Source organism: Camellia sinensis, chromosome 5, assembly GCF_055761805.1.
Source record: "Camellia sinensis isolate YWXY chromosome 5, ASM5576180v1, whole genome shotgun sequence".
Classification (NCBI taxonomy): domain Eukaryota; kingdom Viridiplantae; phylum Streptophyta; class Magnoliopsida; order Ericales; family Theaceae; genus Camellia; species Camellia sinensis.
The window spans coordinates 44,627,629-44,645,861 of NC_138965.1; the positions used below are offsets into that span (position 1 = coordinate 44,627,629).

At 35.6% G+C, this 18,233-nt stretch overlaps 2 protein-coding genes across 2 annotated transcripts; both read left to right on the forward strand.

The window, feature by feature from the left end:
* Positions 1-4,362: 4,362 nt before the first annotated feature.
* On the forward strand, positions 4,363-15,703 carry LOC114310712 (putative serine/threonine-protein kinase At1g09600). Its single transcript, XM_028256798.2, has 8 exons — positions 4,363-5,851; positions 9,009-9,293; positions 9,761-10,078; positions 12,006-12,233; positions 12,939-13,039; positions 13,347-13,461; positions 13,598-13,999; positions 14,967-15,703. Exons 1-8 carry the CDS (start codon positions 5,414-5,416, stop codon positions 15,174-15,176), a joined length of 2,097 nt encoding a protein of 698 aa, XP_028112599.1. The 5' UTR covers positions 4,363-5,413; the 3' UTR covers positions 15,177-15,703.
* An 804-nt stretch (positions 15,704-16,507) lies between these two features.
* Positions 16,508-18,033, forward strand: GXM3 (glucuronoxylan 4-O-methyltransferase-like protein (DUF579)). Its single transcript, XM_028256797.2, has one exon. The coding sequence runs from the start codon at positions 16,989-16,991 to the stop codon at positions 17,901-17,903; it is 915 nt and encodes a 304-aa protein (XP_028112598.1). The 5' UTR covers positions 16,508-16,988; the 3' UTR covers positions 17,904-18,033.
* Positions 18,034-18,233: the final 200 nt, after the last annotated feature.

Here is an 18,233-nt window from a genome sequence, read left to right on the forward strand (position 1 = left end):
AAGGATTTTTCAATCTTTGCTGGCACGCTCGCATTTATGATATTTTCTTTTGTAGGAAAAATATAGCCAATAGTGTAGAAATACATAGTTCATGGTGGAATGTGTTTGTGGAGAGAGGAACAAAGAGGCGACATGAGGGGATAGCGGAAGAAGGATGACACTAGAGATGAATAATAGTTGTTGTGTTTTAAAATTAGTATTTGAGTTTAAGAAAATAAATGTATTATGATATTTTTATTCTAAAATAAAATTGTATTAAAGAAAATTTTCATTAAGTTTATGAATTGATAGAAATTTGTATGTGGAGAATAAGAATTATCTCTAATAGAATATAAAAGTGAAAAGCAAAAAAAAAAAAAAAAAAAAAAGACCACTCTCACTAAAAAAGAAAAAAATAAACAAAAAAATATATTAAAAAAATAATTATAAAAGAGAAAATTATTGATAAATCCAATCTGGCAATTGTATAAGGCGTTAGGTCCAATATATATTTTTTGTTGGTGAGAAGTCCACACTTTGTGAAATAGTCTGATGAGAAGTACGTTTTGTAGTTTTAGAGGACATTTTGTTTTCAATTTTACTTTTTAACCTATCTGTTTATATCTTTTTTATCTATTCAATTTTTTTTTAACCTATCTGTTCAAATCTGTATTTATTTGTCAAATTGTTTTTTATCTGTTCAAATTTGTATCTATCTATCAAAATTATGTTAATATTTTTAATTTATCTATTGAAATTTACCAAGTTTATTTTTCATATCTGTTGAAATTCAACAAACTCTATTTTTCAATATGTTTAATTTTTTATTCTATATGTTCAAATTCTTTCTCTCTCTCTACAAACCCACTATCTTTTCAAATCTCTCTCTCTCTCTACAAATCCACTACCTATTGAAATCTCTGCCTGTCTCTATCTATCTCTCACTTTTTTTCTCTCAACAAACACACCTAATTTTTAGCTTCAAAATGAAAAACATATCTAAAGTTTTCTTATCTATCAAAATGAAGAACACACTTAATTTTTTGGCTAGGGTATTCTACTTCATCCACACACACACACACACACACACACACACACACACACACACACACACACATAGAGAGAGAAAGAGAGAGAGATAGAGATTTGGCTAGGGTTTTCTACACTATACACTGCCAAAGAGTTCCTTGGCTGTGCCCATCGGAGACACCAACCACCGTCGGTGACATAGTTTAGGGCCGAGTCACCAACTTATTTTAAGGTCATTTTTTAGGGCTATAAATGTTGACCCAACTACAATAGATTGCATATTTTGGGAAGAGGTTTGGGTGCCAGTGTTCAAGCATAAATCTGAAGTAGTAATCAACATTGACATCGTTAGCTATCTTCAATGTCGAGCCTGAGTAGAGCACCAACGAAACAAATTCAGAAAACTTGCCAAAACCCTAATTTGTTTATTCAAAATCGAATGTTCATCACCAAGACCGAGTGAGCCACCAAGTGGGGTAAAACCAGGTCCAAAGAAATTTGCACCATTTTCAAACACCTCCCATGCTATTGTTGTACATAACTTCTTTTTTCTCTTCTTCTCTCTCTATAGATGTATGACTTTGTATGTATTTATGATTTTGAACCGTCTTTATCTATGTGAATTGGAATGCAGACTCACTTTTACACCATTCAAGAACGCAGTTTTATACCGGCAATGATAGCGTCCTTGACCTAATAATGTTGGCCAAAGATAAGACCTCGACTCCGCAATCAGCAAAGCTCTGCTATGTGATACAACTATTTCGAAAGAGAGAGAAAAAAAAGAGCTTGAGGGTTTGAAAATAGAGAGAAGTAGAAGTAGAGAGATAAAGTAGATCTGAAGAGTTGAAGGTGAGTGAGAGAAAGATAGAAGAGAGAGAGAGAGAGAGATGGGTAGAAAAGAATTGCACAGATAAGTTCCCATACGTCAATTTCAACAAATCCGTGTAACCATAGAAATCTGTATTTTGGTCATTTCGCAAAAATTTAAAATTTATAAACCCAAGCGCCCTAAAAGAGAAATTATAAAATTTATTTTGATGCTAAAAATAATTACATTTAAATATTATTTAGCGTCACATCTTACATAATACAAATCACATTATTATAGATTCTCATTACCATCTAAAAACACTATAGATTCTCATTATTATAAAAATAAATAAATAAATAAATAGTAATACTAATATTTAATATTTTATAAAATAGATTACATGATTTGATTAGCACCATATGATCACGTTATTTGGCTTTATAAGCTGAAGGGGGATTAAGAGTACGGTAAGATTGAGTGAAGAAATTATTAATGTGGTGGTATTAGGTTGGATATATAGGATAAATAGTGTTTATTATACACCACCGGATTAGTAATGTTATAGATAGTATTAATATATAAAATTAATATTTTTTAATTTTTAATTTTTTTAATATTATAATTATGTTTTTTCTAAAAATATATAAATTTTGCTTAAAAATTATTTAAAAATTCACTTATCCCCTCGCTCAATTTCTAGTTCCAATCCTACCATGGGATTGATAATGCTACCAATAAGGGGATTACTCAACTTGGGGAGGCTGTTGCGTATAGTGCATAGCAACCACTGTTGCATGTCCAATGGAACCTTTTCCAAGCTTTATTCTGACAATTTGAATTATTCATTTTTTAAAAGACATCGCATAAAACATGTTTGTAAAAATTTAAGTTAATTGGATATCGGTATCCCTTTCATTAAGTCATGTTTGTATTCAGACTTATACTGAAAATTAAATTTACCATTCAATTTTTTAGATATAAATATGCCTTGATGAAAGGAATATCAATATTCGATTAACTTGAATTTTTTTAGGTATATTCTACTCGATATCTTTTAAAAATTGAGCGATTCGGATTGTTAAAATGAGACCCAAAAAAAATCCCATTAGCTGCATAACGGTGGGTGCTCCACACCATACATAGCAGCCACTCCAAACCCGAGATTACTAGTCCAAGGGAATAGTTAATCCCCTCACTTATGTTCTCAACCAAACACTCTATAAATGAGTCTTACGGACTATTAATCCAATATTCCTTTCCAAAAAGCTAAACAAACATGTTCTATGATTTCGTTTGGAAAGTAGATTGATTTTTTAATTTTTTAGCTTTTAGCTATTTTAATTTGGGGGATTAAAAAACTTTTTTTTTTCTTGAGCAGGCTTAAAAAAAAATCTCATTTAAGTTGAACTTTTTAATTTTTCAAATTTTTGTAAAAAAAAAAAATTATTTTATTTTTTGACCCCTTTAACTTAAGTCTCGTTTGGAAATAAGCTATTTTAATAATATTTTGATCTTTTATAAAAAGATGTATAAAAAATAATAAGAATAATATGACAATTTATAATAATTTTTTAATTTTTAAACTAAGGCCAGGTTTGGCAAGTCCCAAAAAATTCAAAAAGTTAAAAAGTTACACAAAAAGCAAAAAAGTCATTACTGTTCACAAATAAAAAATATTAAAAAAATATTTTATATATTTTTATAATATAAAAGTTTGAATTATACTATCAGCCGTACTCCCCCAGCATGAAAGCAGGTCGTACACTTTTTGGATCAACAAAAAAAAATTACATATGTAAAGCCACAAAGTTTGATGATAATATTGGGCTCGTAGGGGGCCCACTAAGGGTTCCATTTTGACAATCTGAACTGTTCAATATGTAGAACTTGTCGAGTACTATATGTTTGAAAAAAAATTACGTTGATTGGATATCGTTAACTATATGATCAAATCAATTTTGTATAAACAAAACGGACGGTGTGATAGTTAACTGTTAAAAAAAAAACTAATCCGATCATATAGCTATCGATATCCGATCAATGTGATTTTTTACAAACATATAATACTCGACGAGTTGTACATATTGGCAGTTCAAATTATTAAAATGGGACCCGTGGTGGCCCTCACGAACCGACCATCATGTCCAAACACTTTGCTCCGAAGGAGACAATAATTTACTGTGTAAGACACACTGTCCCAGCAGGACAGCCGTACAACCTACTCAACTTTCTTCCCTATACACTTTATTTATACAATTTTTTATTACACATTTTTTTATAAAACAATAAAAAATTAATCCAAATATTTATATTTTTTTCTTAATTTTTTAATTCAAAAAAATAAAAAATACACTTAAAACACTCTAAATAACTGCTAAAATAATTACTCTCCGAACGAAACTTTAGTAATCCTATAATTTTTGTTAGCATGCGACCCAATTAATGATACACCGTCCCTGATATCACGACGTGGCAAGAATGAAAACCAATTTCACCACTCGTGCGGGGTTAAACAGGAGCTATCATGGACCCCACTTGTTGCTTACACAATTCCTTCCTTCCTCCTCACGAGTACTCTGCCGTCTCTCTCTCTCTCTCTAAACATAGAAGCAGAGAGAGACTATTGCAGAATTTTAGAACCAGAGAGAGAAAAACAACGCACACATACATGCATGTATATATGTATCTATATCTATATGTATTGACATTTTCTTTTCTTTTCTTGCTCTTTTGTAGTATCAATCCAATATCAATCGGTCTCTCGCATTTCTAGGATCTTTCCAGATCCGAAAATCTCTCTCTCTCTCTGCTTCTTGTTTTGGATAACCATGTCAAAACCCCCCATTTTCGATTTTTGAATTTTTCTCTGGTCATCCTTTGCTGTCCACCTTTGGATTTTAACCCAATCGACGGCTTTACCCGATTTGGTGTAGCGAATTTCGGAGTTTCTGCCTTCGATTTGAACATTTCATTTGAATTTTTTTTTTCTGGTTTGGTCTCTCTCTCTCTCTCTCTCTCTCTCTCTCTATCTCTTTCTATGTGAATTGTGTTGGGTTTGTTTGCATTTCTCAATTTTGCATCAATGTGCGTTCATCGTGATTATCTTGGATCTGGGTTGATTTTGGATTCGTGTTTTGTGACCACATTATTGGGTTTTCTTTATTGGACTAGGGCTTTTGTTTATGTGCTTTGAATTCCAACATTTGTTGTTTTTCTCTTGGTGCATTTTGAATGTGAGGGTTCAAGTTGTTGATTTGAGAACAAATTTGAGTGGGTCAGAGCTTGGGTTTATCATCTCCAACAATCACCCTTTTGAGAACTTGGTATTGATATTGAGGTTCTATGGTTTGTAGTTTACTTTTGAATCAGAGAATTCGTACATGTACAGTGCCTGTTGGATGATATATTGATTAGGATTGAAGGTTGTGTTGGGGAAAATAGGAGTATTAAGGGTTTTGAGAGGAATTTGGGTTGAATCCCAAGCTTAACACCGCATGAATTGCAGCCAATTAATCTGGATTTTGTGTTGGGAGTCGAATAGAATTGTACAATTTCTTGTTCTGGAACAGGGGACTGTGAAGTTGGATCACCATGGGCTGCATTTGCTCAAAAGGAGCTTCTGCAAATGAGTATGTTGATAACCATGCGAGGGACAAAGATTCGAAAAAAGCTTCGAAGCGGCTTGTTGCCTCCTCGAGAAGAGAGGAAGTTATAGTTGAGGTTGATAATGGTGGTAATGATGCAACTGCAAGGCTTATATCAACAGAACCCACTGTAGAGAATGTGGGCACCCCAACTCCGACTCCATGGGATGAGGGGAAGAACAAGGCTATGGTTCAAAGGCTTTCGACAATGGATACTGGGGTGAGTGGTGCACAACCACATGTATCCCGGGTATTTAGCATTAGTGGTGAAATTAATGGAGCACAAGTTGCCGCAGGATGGCCATCTTGGCTAAGTGCAGTGGCTGGGGAAGCTATCAAAGGGTGGCTACCTCGAAAAGCAGACTCCTTTGAGAAATTGGACAAGGTCTATTTAAGTTCAAATCTTTTCACTTTATCCCATTACATTGCACACTGTTTCATATTCAAATATGATGATGGTGCACTTTGTAGATTTCATTTTCATAATTGTTTCACTGGTTGGAAATTACACATGCTCACACTATCCCTTTCTTCATTTGTACACTTGGCATTTCTTTCCTTTTTCACGTTTTACTTGCACAGTGATGGAACATCTTTGCCATGGCTCCAAATTGTACATGATTTCACATTTACTTTGTTGGTGCTTAGAATTCTATTTCTCATATCTTTTAGCTTCTCTCGTGTTGGTTTTGGATCTTGTATTCTTGTCTAGAACCAATTAATAAAACAAGTTTCATTCTAGTGTACATCTACTTACCTGAAAGAATGAAACTTAGCTGAAAAAATCTTCAAAGTTTTTTTACATATGTTTTTTTGTTTGTTGGTGTAATTTGTTTGCTGGTTACAATATATTAAATCTGCATGAGAAATGAGAAAAAGATCACCATTTTAGTACCTTATATATTATACAAAGAATCAATTCTGAGTAACTACGTAACTGGTGAAAAATTGATGGAATAGCATTTCTAGGATTGGTTTAGACCATTTTGGTTAAAATTAAAAAAACTAGAGGTCGGTGCATATGCTATGCTTGTGTACTTTAACCCTGTTGAAACCCTTAGTCAAGTGCAAAAGGAGAGTGATATATTGCAAAGATTAAAAATGAGGCAGTTATCACATGAGTGAACCATTAATTTTCGTATTTACCCTGTATATTTAGTGGAGACATGAGTTAACCATTGATTTTTCTATTGATCCAAACGCGAAAATTTGGATGCTAAAAAATAATAATTTCTTATGATGTTTTTGAATTTTTTCGATGAAAAATTAATTTCCATGACAGTTTCCCACAAATAAAAATACTAATTTAAATTGTTAAAAATCCGTTCAAACTCAATGTTGCAATCAAATATATACAACTTTTAAAAAATTAATTTTTCATGTCAATTTGTCACAAACAATTATATACAACTTTTCTCAAAAGCCAAAGTTCAAACACTTGGTGAGTATATCCACATTACTTGCAATTGTTATTGATATTGACATTGATAGAAGAGGCAAGCAATAACAATTGTATTACTGAAAAGACAGAATACAAAGATGATGTATTATGTTGGTCATTGAAACAGTCTCTAGGCAAGAAAGTAAGAATGGTAATTCATAGAATCACAGCCTAGAACCCTTCTCTCTACACAATACCCGTTTATGTCATCTGCAGGAGACAAAAGTTGTGAGAAAACAAATGTTACCATTCAACCAAACTCGTTGATGGAAACTGCAAATGCCCTTCTTTTGTCATCCAATGTCACATCTGCTTTCTACAAAGTGAAGATTTCAAAAAATTTCAACTGAAAAATCTAACGCGTTGAAGAAACCTGAAGGCAGCATCAAAGTCGGCCACAATGGTGGCGTAGAGGCGGGTGAAGGTGTTGTCACCGGTGACTTTGATAATGCTTTGTGCTTCTCGATCACGCTCATCTCTGTTTTCATCTCTCTCTCTATATATATATGTGTGTGTGTGTGTGTGTGTGTGTTTGTGTGTGTAAGAATGCTAAGAAGGAAAAGAGTGGAAGAGGGGAGAGGGAGAGAGAATAATATTTGTTAGTGCATATAGAGGAATAACTGCACTGCAGGTTTTCCATGTTTGTCCCTTGTGGTTAGTGATGATAAGAGTGTTTAGATTGTAAAACAATAATTTTTATGGGATAATTTTGGTATTACAAAATAACATTACGCAACTTCATTCTATCGTTCACACCAAGGTGAGGCGCTGCTGTTATAATATAGTATAGATAGTATAGATATATTGACCCATGCATACATATATATTGCATAATTCAAATGAAAGATGTTTTTATGTGCATTAAAATATACTGAATTTGCATGTGTGCTTATATACTTGTTCAAACAACTACAAGACTATATTCAACTTGTAAGTATTTGATGTTTTAGTTGCCACTACTCTATTGAACTGGTCCACTGACTATGCCAATTCAGTTCCCCAATTACTTTAATTGAAAAGTCTAAGGCTGTGCTAGGTATTTCTTACTAGATCTTTATAAGTCCACATTGTATGTGGTGACTAATTGGACAAACTGTCTATGGACACTCAAATGAAATTCAACAGGTTTGTTGAATCTTGTTTTTTTCTTCCCTTTTTTTGGGATAAGTAGTTCAAAAGTGTTTTATTTGAATGGATTGGTTCCATGAAGTGCTCTATAATTTTTTTGTCCAACTAGAGTCTTAAACAACTTCTATTAGGACCGAACTGATGTAGCATTTGTACTAGCATATTGGATCTTTGCATGATAATTAAGGTCTTCATGCCCCTGGCTAACAGAAACAACTAGAATACAGTTGGCCCTGTAATGAGTAATATTTTATAAGTTACATCCTCTTCGAGGATTCAACTTTGCTATATGGTGAATTTCTAATTTTGCTTACATACTAATTAATAACATTTCTCAAATCCCTTTCTTTTAATATTAATCATTAGCAAAAACATATTGATATATACATACGGGTTATTAAATTATATAACATTATTTTATTAGTAATAAAGAAACAGATTAGGAGCTTTTATGGTTTATTTATATAGATGCAATATATATGGTTCTTTTAGTGAAAAGAGTGCATTATCCTTGGTGATATGTGTACAGTACATGTCCTATAGCAATGCTGAAAATCGTATACTTGTGAGTTGTTGTGAGCTAGTATTTTCATTCTTAATCAGGGAAGTACTTGTATTAGTCAACAAGTTTTATTATGTCCTAGGGCCAGGACTATTAATTATTACAGGGTTGACTGTAGTTCATTGTAAGGTTGGTTGTTATTTATTTATTTTTTTAACTCAAAACAATTGAGTAATAGGATAAAAGATCACATGGGTTTCACTTTGAACAGCCTTCATTATGAAGTTGTTTGACTTCAATTTGTTCATAATTCAAATATTCTATGCAGCTTGATGTCATTTTCACTTATTATTTCTCAAACCTAAATTTTAGGAATATGTTACACAATAATTTGTTATTAATTAATGTTTATGCTTGTCTTTGTTTCATCCATTTCTGTCTCTAACTTTAACTGATATGCTATTGATGCAGATTGGACAAGGAACTTACAGCAGTGTGTACAGGGCCCGTGATCTTGAGACTGGAAAAATTGTTGCTCTAAAGAAGGTCCGTTTTGTTAACATGGACCCCGAAAGTGTTCGCTTTATGGCAAGGGAAATCCTTATTCTACGACGATTGGATCACCCAAATGTCATGAAGCTTGAAGGTCTTGTCACTTCAAGGGTGTCAGGCAATTTATACCTTGTATTTGAATATATGGAGCATGATCTTGCTGGACTTATAGCATCACCCACAATCAAGTTTACTGAACCACAGGTATTTGCTTTTCCCTTGCAGTCTGGGGTGTCATTAGACAAACTATATGAAAGAATCTGTCAGAAGTGATGGGAATCCTATAATGCCAATTCAGGTTAATTTTTGCAGTTTAAAAACCAAGTGTCCTAGATGTAATGCAAGATGCTCATGCAGATTTATCTGTGTGACAGAGTGAAGCTTGCATTATTGGTGCCGTTTGTCAACCGACAACATTCTCTTGGTCAATCATCCTAATCTAACATCCCAATACAATCAAAACCATGCTCTAGACAGATATATCTCAAGTTTTGTTTTACTATTATATACTAATATCTCGATGCCCTCATATTATGCATTACCTCATGATGCATGCTTTATCCAAAAGCATCAAGCCATGCTTTTTTATACTCTTTATTACCCTTGAAAGCCAACATATGTATTTTTGCACGAATATCTTATTATTGGTGTTGAATGTGATGGTTATGCAGATTAAATGTTACATGCAACAGCTACTTCGTGGACTTGAGCACTGCCACAGTCGTGGTGTCCTGCACCGTGACATCAAGGGCTCAAATCTGCTGATTGATAACAAAGGAAATCTCAAGATTGGCGATTTTGGGTTGGCGACCTTTTTTCGCTCCAATCCAAAGCAACCTCTAACAAGTCGCGTGGTAACTTTGTGGTATCGGCCTCCTGAGCTTTTGCTTGGTGCTACAGATTATGGAGTTGCTGTTGATTTGTGGAGTGCTGGTTGCATTCTTGCAGAATTGTATGCCGGGAAGCCAATCATGCCTGGACGAACAGAGGTACTTCACCTTCTTGAAAGGTTTGAATAATGGATAATAATAGTTAATGTGCATTTTGCTTTCTTAAAGGTGATTATATACTCATTGTTTTAGACAAATAGAATTTTTTATGATTAAAACGTAAGAGTTAAACAGCAGTTTTGTGTGCTTGTGACAGAGAATGGTGGGAAGAACAAATGCATGGGCAATGTTACCCACTGGTGATGTTTTATTAGACTATAATTGTGCGGTTATTAAAGCTTCTCTTAGTGGATCTGCTTGCCTATTTCCTATTTTTTTGCCCGAAGTGACATGAAGGCCATTGATTTGGTCCATTTCTGATCATATTACTGACAAAAGACAACCCCAAGGGGTTGATCTGGTGACAAGGCCTTGGGTCTTGGGGGTGTGTTCCCTCAAAGGTTCATGGATCGAAACCTCTTGGGTGCTAACAATTCCTTAGGGCCATCGGACTGGGGGAAACCCTTGAATTAACCGTGGTGCACTTGCAGGAAACTCCTTGTGGAGGGCTTGTGCACCCCTGGGGGTTAGTTTGGCTTTGATCCGAACACTCCAGTGCCAATCAAAATATATATATATATATATTATTGACAAAAGACGTATGTATTGAAAAAGGGGAGAAGAGCTGGGAAATTGGGTCAAATAAGTAGGTTATGGAACTAAGAAGCTGAAAAACTAGTACAGTAGTACCATTCATATGTGAAATGAAAATATCTGGAAAACATAGTTTAGATGGAATGCTGAGGTTAACGTAATGGTTACTATCAAAAGGGGTAAGTATTAGTTGTAGCACACAACACACAAAAACTGAGAGTTTGGTAGTGACAAATTGATTTTATGGAAAGCTAAGAATAAGGTGTATGATGTTTTTCTTAATTAACTAGGCACAAGGAATGTGGGAGAATGCCTGTATGAACTTGCGGGATGTGGAAGACACAGTAGGAATTTAAATCATGTTAGATTCATTAATTAGAGAGCTTTAGTGAAGGAGGATGAGGAAAAGTCCTTTATGATGGTTCATTGATTTGCAATGAACACTTCTAAGATGCAGTACTATAGAGTGGTTTCAGTTATACCGAAGGCTACTGCTTCAGAGTGGCCAGCGGTGGACCAAAAAGGTTTAAAGTGGCAACAATGTAGTTGCTCATCACCTATTGGAGGGAATGGCCTTATATAGGTTAAATAGTAGTATTTGTTGATGAAATCCCAAATTCATGTGATTATTATCTTTCTTTTATGCAATTTTAGTGATTTGCCGTGGTGGTTTGATTTAGGGACAAAATCATATTTTGAGCAGTAGGGACAAAATCATATAAATTAAGAGGATGCGACTCCTCCAAAGGAAGGGCTTTTATGTGCTTGAGCTGCATGAAAAGATGTTTGATAACTGATTCACAGACAAGGAAGGGCTTTTATGTGCTTTAGCTGCATGAAAAGATGTTTGATAACTGATTCAGACATTGGCAATCACCACTGTCATCAGTTCTGAAATGTCATTTGATGGATGGCTTAGCTCATGGGTTGTATAAAAAGACTTCTGCCTTCTTGTACTAAATAAATGTTGTAAGTCAGACCTTGTAAGTTTTTAATGCCCCAATACACAGATGCACACTCGCACACCAATAAAAGAAAAAGAAAAAGAAATTGGAAGTCCTTACAGCAATAAAATACACCATCTGAGCTCATCGTTTAGTAGTTCATTTTGTCATTTGATTGTGTAAGTTGGAAATCAGTATAATGTATGGATTGATGTGGCTATGCTTTGCAGACCACCATTCTTGTACAACTGGGAGTCCTAATTTTTCAGATGTTTCTGTGAGATTTTGTTTTATTTTTTGTATGGTATGTATAATAAACTCTTTGGATTGGTATGCTTTAGGTGAGCTGGATTTGATTGGTCATTGAGATGTTCTTGTATGGTTTACAGGTGGAACAACTTCATAAAATTTTCAAACTTTGTGGCTCCCCATCTAATGAATATTGGCAAAGATCGAAATTGCCACATGCGACTATCTTTAAACCTCAACATCCTTACAAGCGTTGTTTTGCTGATACATACAAGGACTTCCCATCTTCGGTTTTAGCTCTTTTGGATGTCCTCCTTGCAGTTGAACCTGACCACCGGGGATCGGCTTCTTCTGCACTTAAAAATGAGGTATAAAATTGAATTTCATGGTGGTATATTTTCTTTGTAGCATTTTATTTAGATGTTTCAACCTTTTCAACTTTTTATCCTACTTGTGGCTTCATATTCTATCTCTTGTCTGTGCATTGCACAAGAACCACTGATCAGAAGCTTTAAACATCACCATCTATAATCCCTTGTAACAAATTTTTCTTCTTCTAGAACTAGTTTTTTATTGGAAATTTTCCATCCTACCTTCTCGAGTTCTCAATCATGGTTTGTCTTATGGAAATTGGGTTAAGAGAAACGGTTAGAACTGATTTGAACAGACTGTTGGTTGTCTCTGTACAAAACAATGGTGCTTGACAACTGATGTGCATTTGAATTATAGGAGCTAGCAATTGCCTTTGTGCTTATATTGATAATGCTGTTGTTGATGGAGTGGTGATGGATGCCACATTTCAATTGGATGCAATTCTTTCAGGCACACTTTTCTTTGTTTTTGGATGTTATTCTAGATCGATACTTTTCTTAGGGGTTTTTGCCCAGAAGTTCATCCATTTTGAATTTTGATTGGATGGGATGCTTTAATAATCCAATTGCTACATTCATATTTCTTTTGGTACTTTCTTTTCAGTCATGGGATATTCATGCTAATCTTGAATATGCTTTGATGTTGCTGATTTCCAGGAGTTACATAGATTTGAGTCTATTTTTCCTTCTTTTTTTTTTCAGTACTTCACAACAGCACCTCTTCCTTGTGATCCGTCTAGTTTTCCCAAGTACTTGCCAAGCAAGGAATTTGATGCCAAGCGTCGAGAGGAGGAAGCGAGGAGGTATGCAGTCCCTGCTTTTGTATAAATATTTACTCCATTCCCATACTCCAATTCGGTTGCAAACCATTGTTGGGAACTGAATGTAAAGGAAAAATAAAAAGATACTGGGAAGCCTTTCTTAAAGATCTGTTGCATGTACTTAATGTTGGTAGTTGTGAAGATGCAACTGTAGGAACAATTGTATCTTCTCCCGAACAGTAGGGAACACATGCTTGGAATGCCCTTGCTCTCTTTGTTGCAAAACAGATTTTTTTTTCTTTTTTTCTTCACCTTATTTATCGTACGCATGGCTCCTTCTTCATGCCAGGCAAAAAGCAGCTGCTGGTAAAGGGCAAGCACAAGAATATTACAGAAAAGGCTCGAGAGAATCTAAAGCAGTGCCAGCACCTGATGCTAACGCAGAATTGCAGGAGTCAATAGTGGTATTTCCTGTTCTCTAAGGCTTATACAGATGGACATACTTGTCTGTGTTTGCACATATAACTTGTATATAATGCTTTTTTATACATCTAGAATGAACAAGTAGTTATGTTTGTTTTTTGCTTTTTGCTCATAAAGAAGCGACAAAAGCAGTCAAACCCTCAAAGCAACAGTGAGAAATACAATCCTGAAGAAGATGGTGGGTCTGGCTTCCGTATGGAGCAAGTTGGTGCTTTTGGATCTTCGATGAATGAAGGTTGTTCGCAACAACCATTTGCTTCTTCAAAAAATGGTCTAGTCTCCGGAACCCAGAAATCTTTCATACCTCAGGGATTAGGCCAATTTTCCAAGTTTTCCAATTCAGTTGCAGCTCGAGGCAGTTCACGGTTTGATATGAGCCGAGAGAGAAATGGGAATCCACACTGGCCTGAGCAGCGTCTGAATGGCAGATATAATCCAATAGATGATGCGGGGTCCTCTGTAAACCATGGATGGCCCCAGAAGAAGGATGGACAGGGACCAGGAAAGGAGTCTACAATGGTAAAAGGATCCCTTCAATTCTTTACTAACTTCTTTTTTTTTTTTTTTTCATTTAAGAAAGTTCATAGAAATGCCTCCATACTGACTGGTTCATGAATTTCCATGAGATTGAGATCAAGTTGCTGAACAATTGTCCAGAGAAATTGTTATACTAATTAAAAAATAGAAAGTTCTGGGAATTTGGACTTCAGGCAAACTTGGTTTCAAATGAACAGGAAAATAAAATTAAATTAAACAATAAGCCAACCATATCATGGGGTAACTGAACTCTCTTTACCAGGACTGTTTGGTGCAGCTTATATGAGTTGTTTTTAGCTTTTTCAACAGAAACAGCTTAATTAAGTTGAAAAAAACTGATTATTTAGAAGCTGGAGGAGGGGTGCTTTGGGCTTGTGCTTTCTAATTATTTGCTTTTAGCTTACAATAAGTTGTACCAAACAGCTATATCCTTCTCAAGGAAAATAATTGAAACTCTAACAAGTCTAAATTGTCTTAACTAGAAATCCATGAAACTATGGGCCTCGTTAAGACAATTTAGACTCGTTAAGAGTTTCAATTATTTTCCTTGAGAAAGATACATTGGGCATGTTTAGTGCATAGCTTTTAGCAAGCTGAAAGCTGATAAGCAGAAAGCAAAAGCTAAAAGCCTCTCTCCCCTTGCTTCTCTATAATCAACGTATTCAAGCTATTTCTGCCTCATTAGTTGCATCAACCACATGACGCAAATTTCTAAAATAAAAAAACTATAAGTAACTCCATATACTGCACCAAACAAACCCTATGTAACTTACACTTGCACGGTTCATGATAGTCATAAGTGGTATAGTAATGAGACAAACTTATCGCTGCAAAATAGTTCAAAGTGGTTATGATGAATCAATAATAGCTTATAAACTTTCGTATATTTAAGTTCTGTATCTACAGAACCTTTTTAGTTAATGTGCTTATCACTTTGGTTTGACCTTAGGTTTATTCTCCGAAGAAGAATCGGATCCACTACTCAGGACCGTTGCTTCCGCCAGGTGGAAACATTGAGGAAATGCTCAAAGAGCATGAGAAACAGATCCAACACGCTGTCCGCAAAGCTCGCCTCGACAAGGCCAAGACCAAGAAAACATATGCTGATAATGGACAAACTGAATCACTATTAATGCACTATGTGGGAAATGGCCGGTGACCTTTCAGAGTAACTTTTTTTAACAGAACGGCGCAGTTCTCATGTGATCCTTCGGCCTTTTTGTCAGCTAGTTCATCGCTATGAGAGAAACTTGGATTTCAAAGACCTTCGGCTTTGGCTGCATCAGAATATCCCTTTTCTTTATCCATGATATGCTACATAGTTCCAACCTTCAAAACGGTTTAGGTGATGAGGAATTAATTGTTCAATAATGTGCAGCCATGCTCGGTGAGATTGATAGACTGGTCGATCATTCAGTTGGACAAGGGAGATTTTTTTTTTGGGTTGCTGAAGATATTCATGTACAGCTCAAAGCTAGTTTTACTCTAGCCAACATTACATCATTTAATGTAAAGGCCAAGCCTAAGCCATTGATGCAAGTTTCCAGAAATTTGAGGCCTCAGCCACCATCAGTGTCGAGCAATTTTCGTCAATTAACACAAAATTTCTTTTGATCAGTTTACAAATTCTCTTCGTTGTGACATTAATTCTCTGTTTGGTTGCAAGTATTTTATGCCAACACAAAACACATATCAGCTTCTTTTGATGCATGGTTTTATACCTTAATGTGCAGATCTGCCATTGGAGATGAGATGAATTGTGATAATTTAGGACGATTGATTTCTGTTTTCTTGAGGATGATAGTTCTGCTGAGAGTATGGAAATTGTTGACTGGAGTAACCTCACTTGATGAGTGTGCTTTCAAGTTCTTCTGTTTTGTATGCCATGACCATGAGTTTTTTATTTTTTGAATGAGATCATGTAAACAGAACTTTTCCTATCTACCAAATTTTCAAATGATACTCTCTTTAATTACCACAATTTTTGTTTTTGGGGTTTAGAGAAGACAACACATGTTTGGTACGCACATAAGTTTTCAAAACTAACAAAGAAATATGTTTGATGAGTTGCCGGAGGTGGTGATGATTAGGGTGGCGGTGGGAAGGGGTTAACTAGAGGTGGTGAATTAAGGGCTGTCTTTAAAGTGCTGATTAGGGTGGCAGTGGGAAGGGATAACTAGAGGTGGTGAATTAAGGGCTGTCTTTAAAGCGAATGAGAGCACAACTTTTTTGTTTTCTATAATTATGTAAATTTCGAATAGTGATAACATTTTTTTGAAACGAAAATAGGGAGACTGTTTTAGCTTATAGTTTATAATTTAATATATATATATATATATTGACAGTAAACACTGCCAAGCATACCCTTAACCTCTGCATTTTTTTTTTCTCCTCCTCTCTTTCATTGTCTATAGGTACACTACCAATTGCGTCACATACATCAACCAACTGTTGGTTAGGAATTTGCCATGAACAAGGAATCTTGAAAATGTGGGTAATGATTTCCAAACTAAACTCACAATCTTTCTTGCTTTTCCCAAAAATCACAACTTTTTTGTTTATCCACGTCAAACTTTGCTACTTTTAAAACATATAAACAATGTAGGTAAAACCATCTCACCAATAAATCAACGTGACAGCTCTACCATCATCCAAATCCTCAAAATAGAACACCAAACATATGCAGATCCACCAACCACTCTGTTTTGCTTCATCCTAAATCTTTTCAGTTCTCTAGTCCTCATCAATGTTTTAACACTAAAACCCTTCATTTCTAAGTCATCTCTAAGCATCAAATAGCCCTCCCTACCCTCACTCACTCACTCCTCTTCCTCCAAACTCACACCCCTTACCCTTACCCTTTATCTATCCAATTCAAACCAGAATACAACCTTTCATTTTCCTCTCCTGAACCATTTTCCCACTCTTTCTCATCTTCTAAACAACATTTCAAGCAAACAAGAACAAGAAGATGAGGCCAAAAACCCAAAACCCCTTGAAGAACCCTAAACAACTTCTCCTCATTGGCGTCTTCCTTGCTTTCTTTCTTCTCTTTGTGCTAAGATCGAGCTTCTCGTCATCATTATCATCATCATCCGAGCAAAACACGTCTCCAATCTCCGAAACTATTTCCCAAAGTGTTTCTCCAAAAGCCTCAAAATCAAAACCAATAAAAAATTCCAACCCAACAAACTGCTCACCAACTTGCACCAAAATCCCACCCTCCCTAGCCCAAACCCTCATCCACTACACAACCTCAACAATCACTCCGCAACAAACACTCAAAGAGATCTCGGTGACAGCCAAAGTATTAGCCAAAAAGTCCCCATGTAACTTCCTAGTCTTCGGGCTAGGCCACGACAGCCTAATGTGGAGTTCACTCAACTATGGCGGGCGAACAATCTTTTTGGAGGAAGATGAGGCGTGGATCGGTCAAATAAAGCGTAGATTCCCTATGTTAGAGTCATACCATGTCACATATGACAGTAAAGTGAACCAAGCAGATGGGTTAATGGAGGTTGGGAATGGTCCTGAGTGCACAGCGATTGGTGACACAAGGTACTCTATGTGCCAACTAGCCCTCAAGGGCTTGCCAAGTGAGGTTTATGAGACAAAGTGGGATTTGATCATGGTTGATGCACCAACAGGGTACCATGATGAGGCTCCGGGGAGGATGAGTGCGATATACACTGCAGGGATGATGGCAAGGAACAGGGAGGATGGGAAGAGTACTGATGTTTTTGTGCATGATGTGAATAGGGAAGTGGAGGATAAGTTTTCTAGAGCATTTTTGTGTGATGGGTATATGAGGAAACAAGAGGGGAGGTTGAGGCATTTCAGAATTCCAAGTCATAGGGACAGTTTGGACAAGACCTTCTGCCCTTGAACAACTTTTTTAGCCCTTTTGGCCTTTTAACAACTTTCTTTTTCTTACCCTTCCTTGTGTTGTCTATTACTCTTTTTGCCAATTGTGTTTTTGCCCATGAAGGGAAATAAATATATATATTTTTTTGTAAGTTGTTTTACAAGTATTGCTAGTGTTAAATGCGCAAACCAGGCCTCTGCTATGGCCTAACCTAACAGTTGGCCATTTTTACAGGTCCTATGGACATCATCTACACTGGATGTGGGATGCTAAGTCCATTTTATACATCAGCATCTGCATTTGATGTGGGATGCCAACATCCTCACCACTATAGCTAAAAAGGCACACATC

Bases quoted from the DNA above. Each gene is read 5' to 3' on its own strand.
- LOC114310712 (XM_028256798.2), top strand. From the start codon at position 5,414: ATGGGCTGCATTTGCTCAAAAGGAGCTTCTGCAAATGAGTATGTTGAT. The intron at 10,079-12,005 runs GTACTTCACCTT...TATGGTTTACAG, and splicing joins TCATGCCTGGACGAACAGAG to GTGGAACAACTTCATAAAAT. The intron at 14,000-14,966 runs GTAAAAGGATCC...GTTTGACCTTAG, and splicing joins CAGGAAAGGAGTCTACAATG to GTTTATTCTCCGAAGAAGAA.
- GXM3 (XM_028256797.2), top strand. From the start codon at position 16,989: ATGAGGCCAAAAACCCAAAACCCCTTGAAGAACCCTAAACAACTTCTC.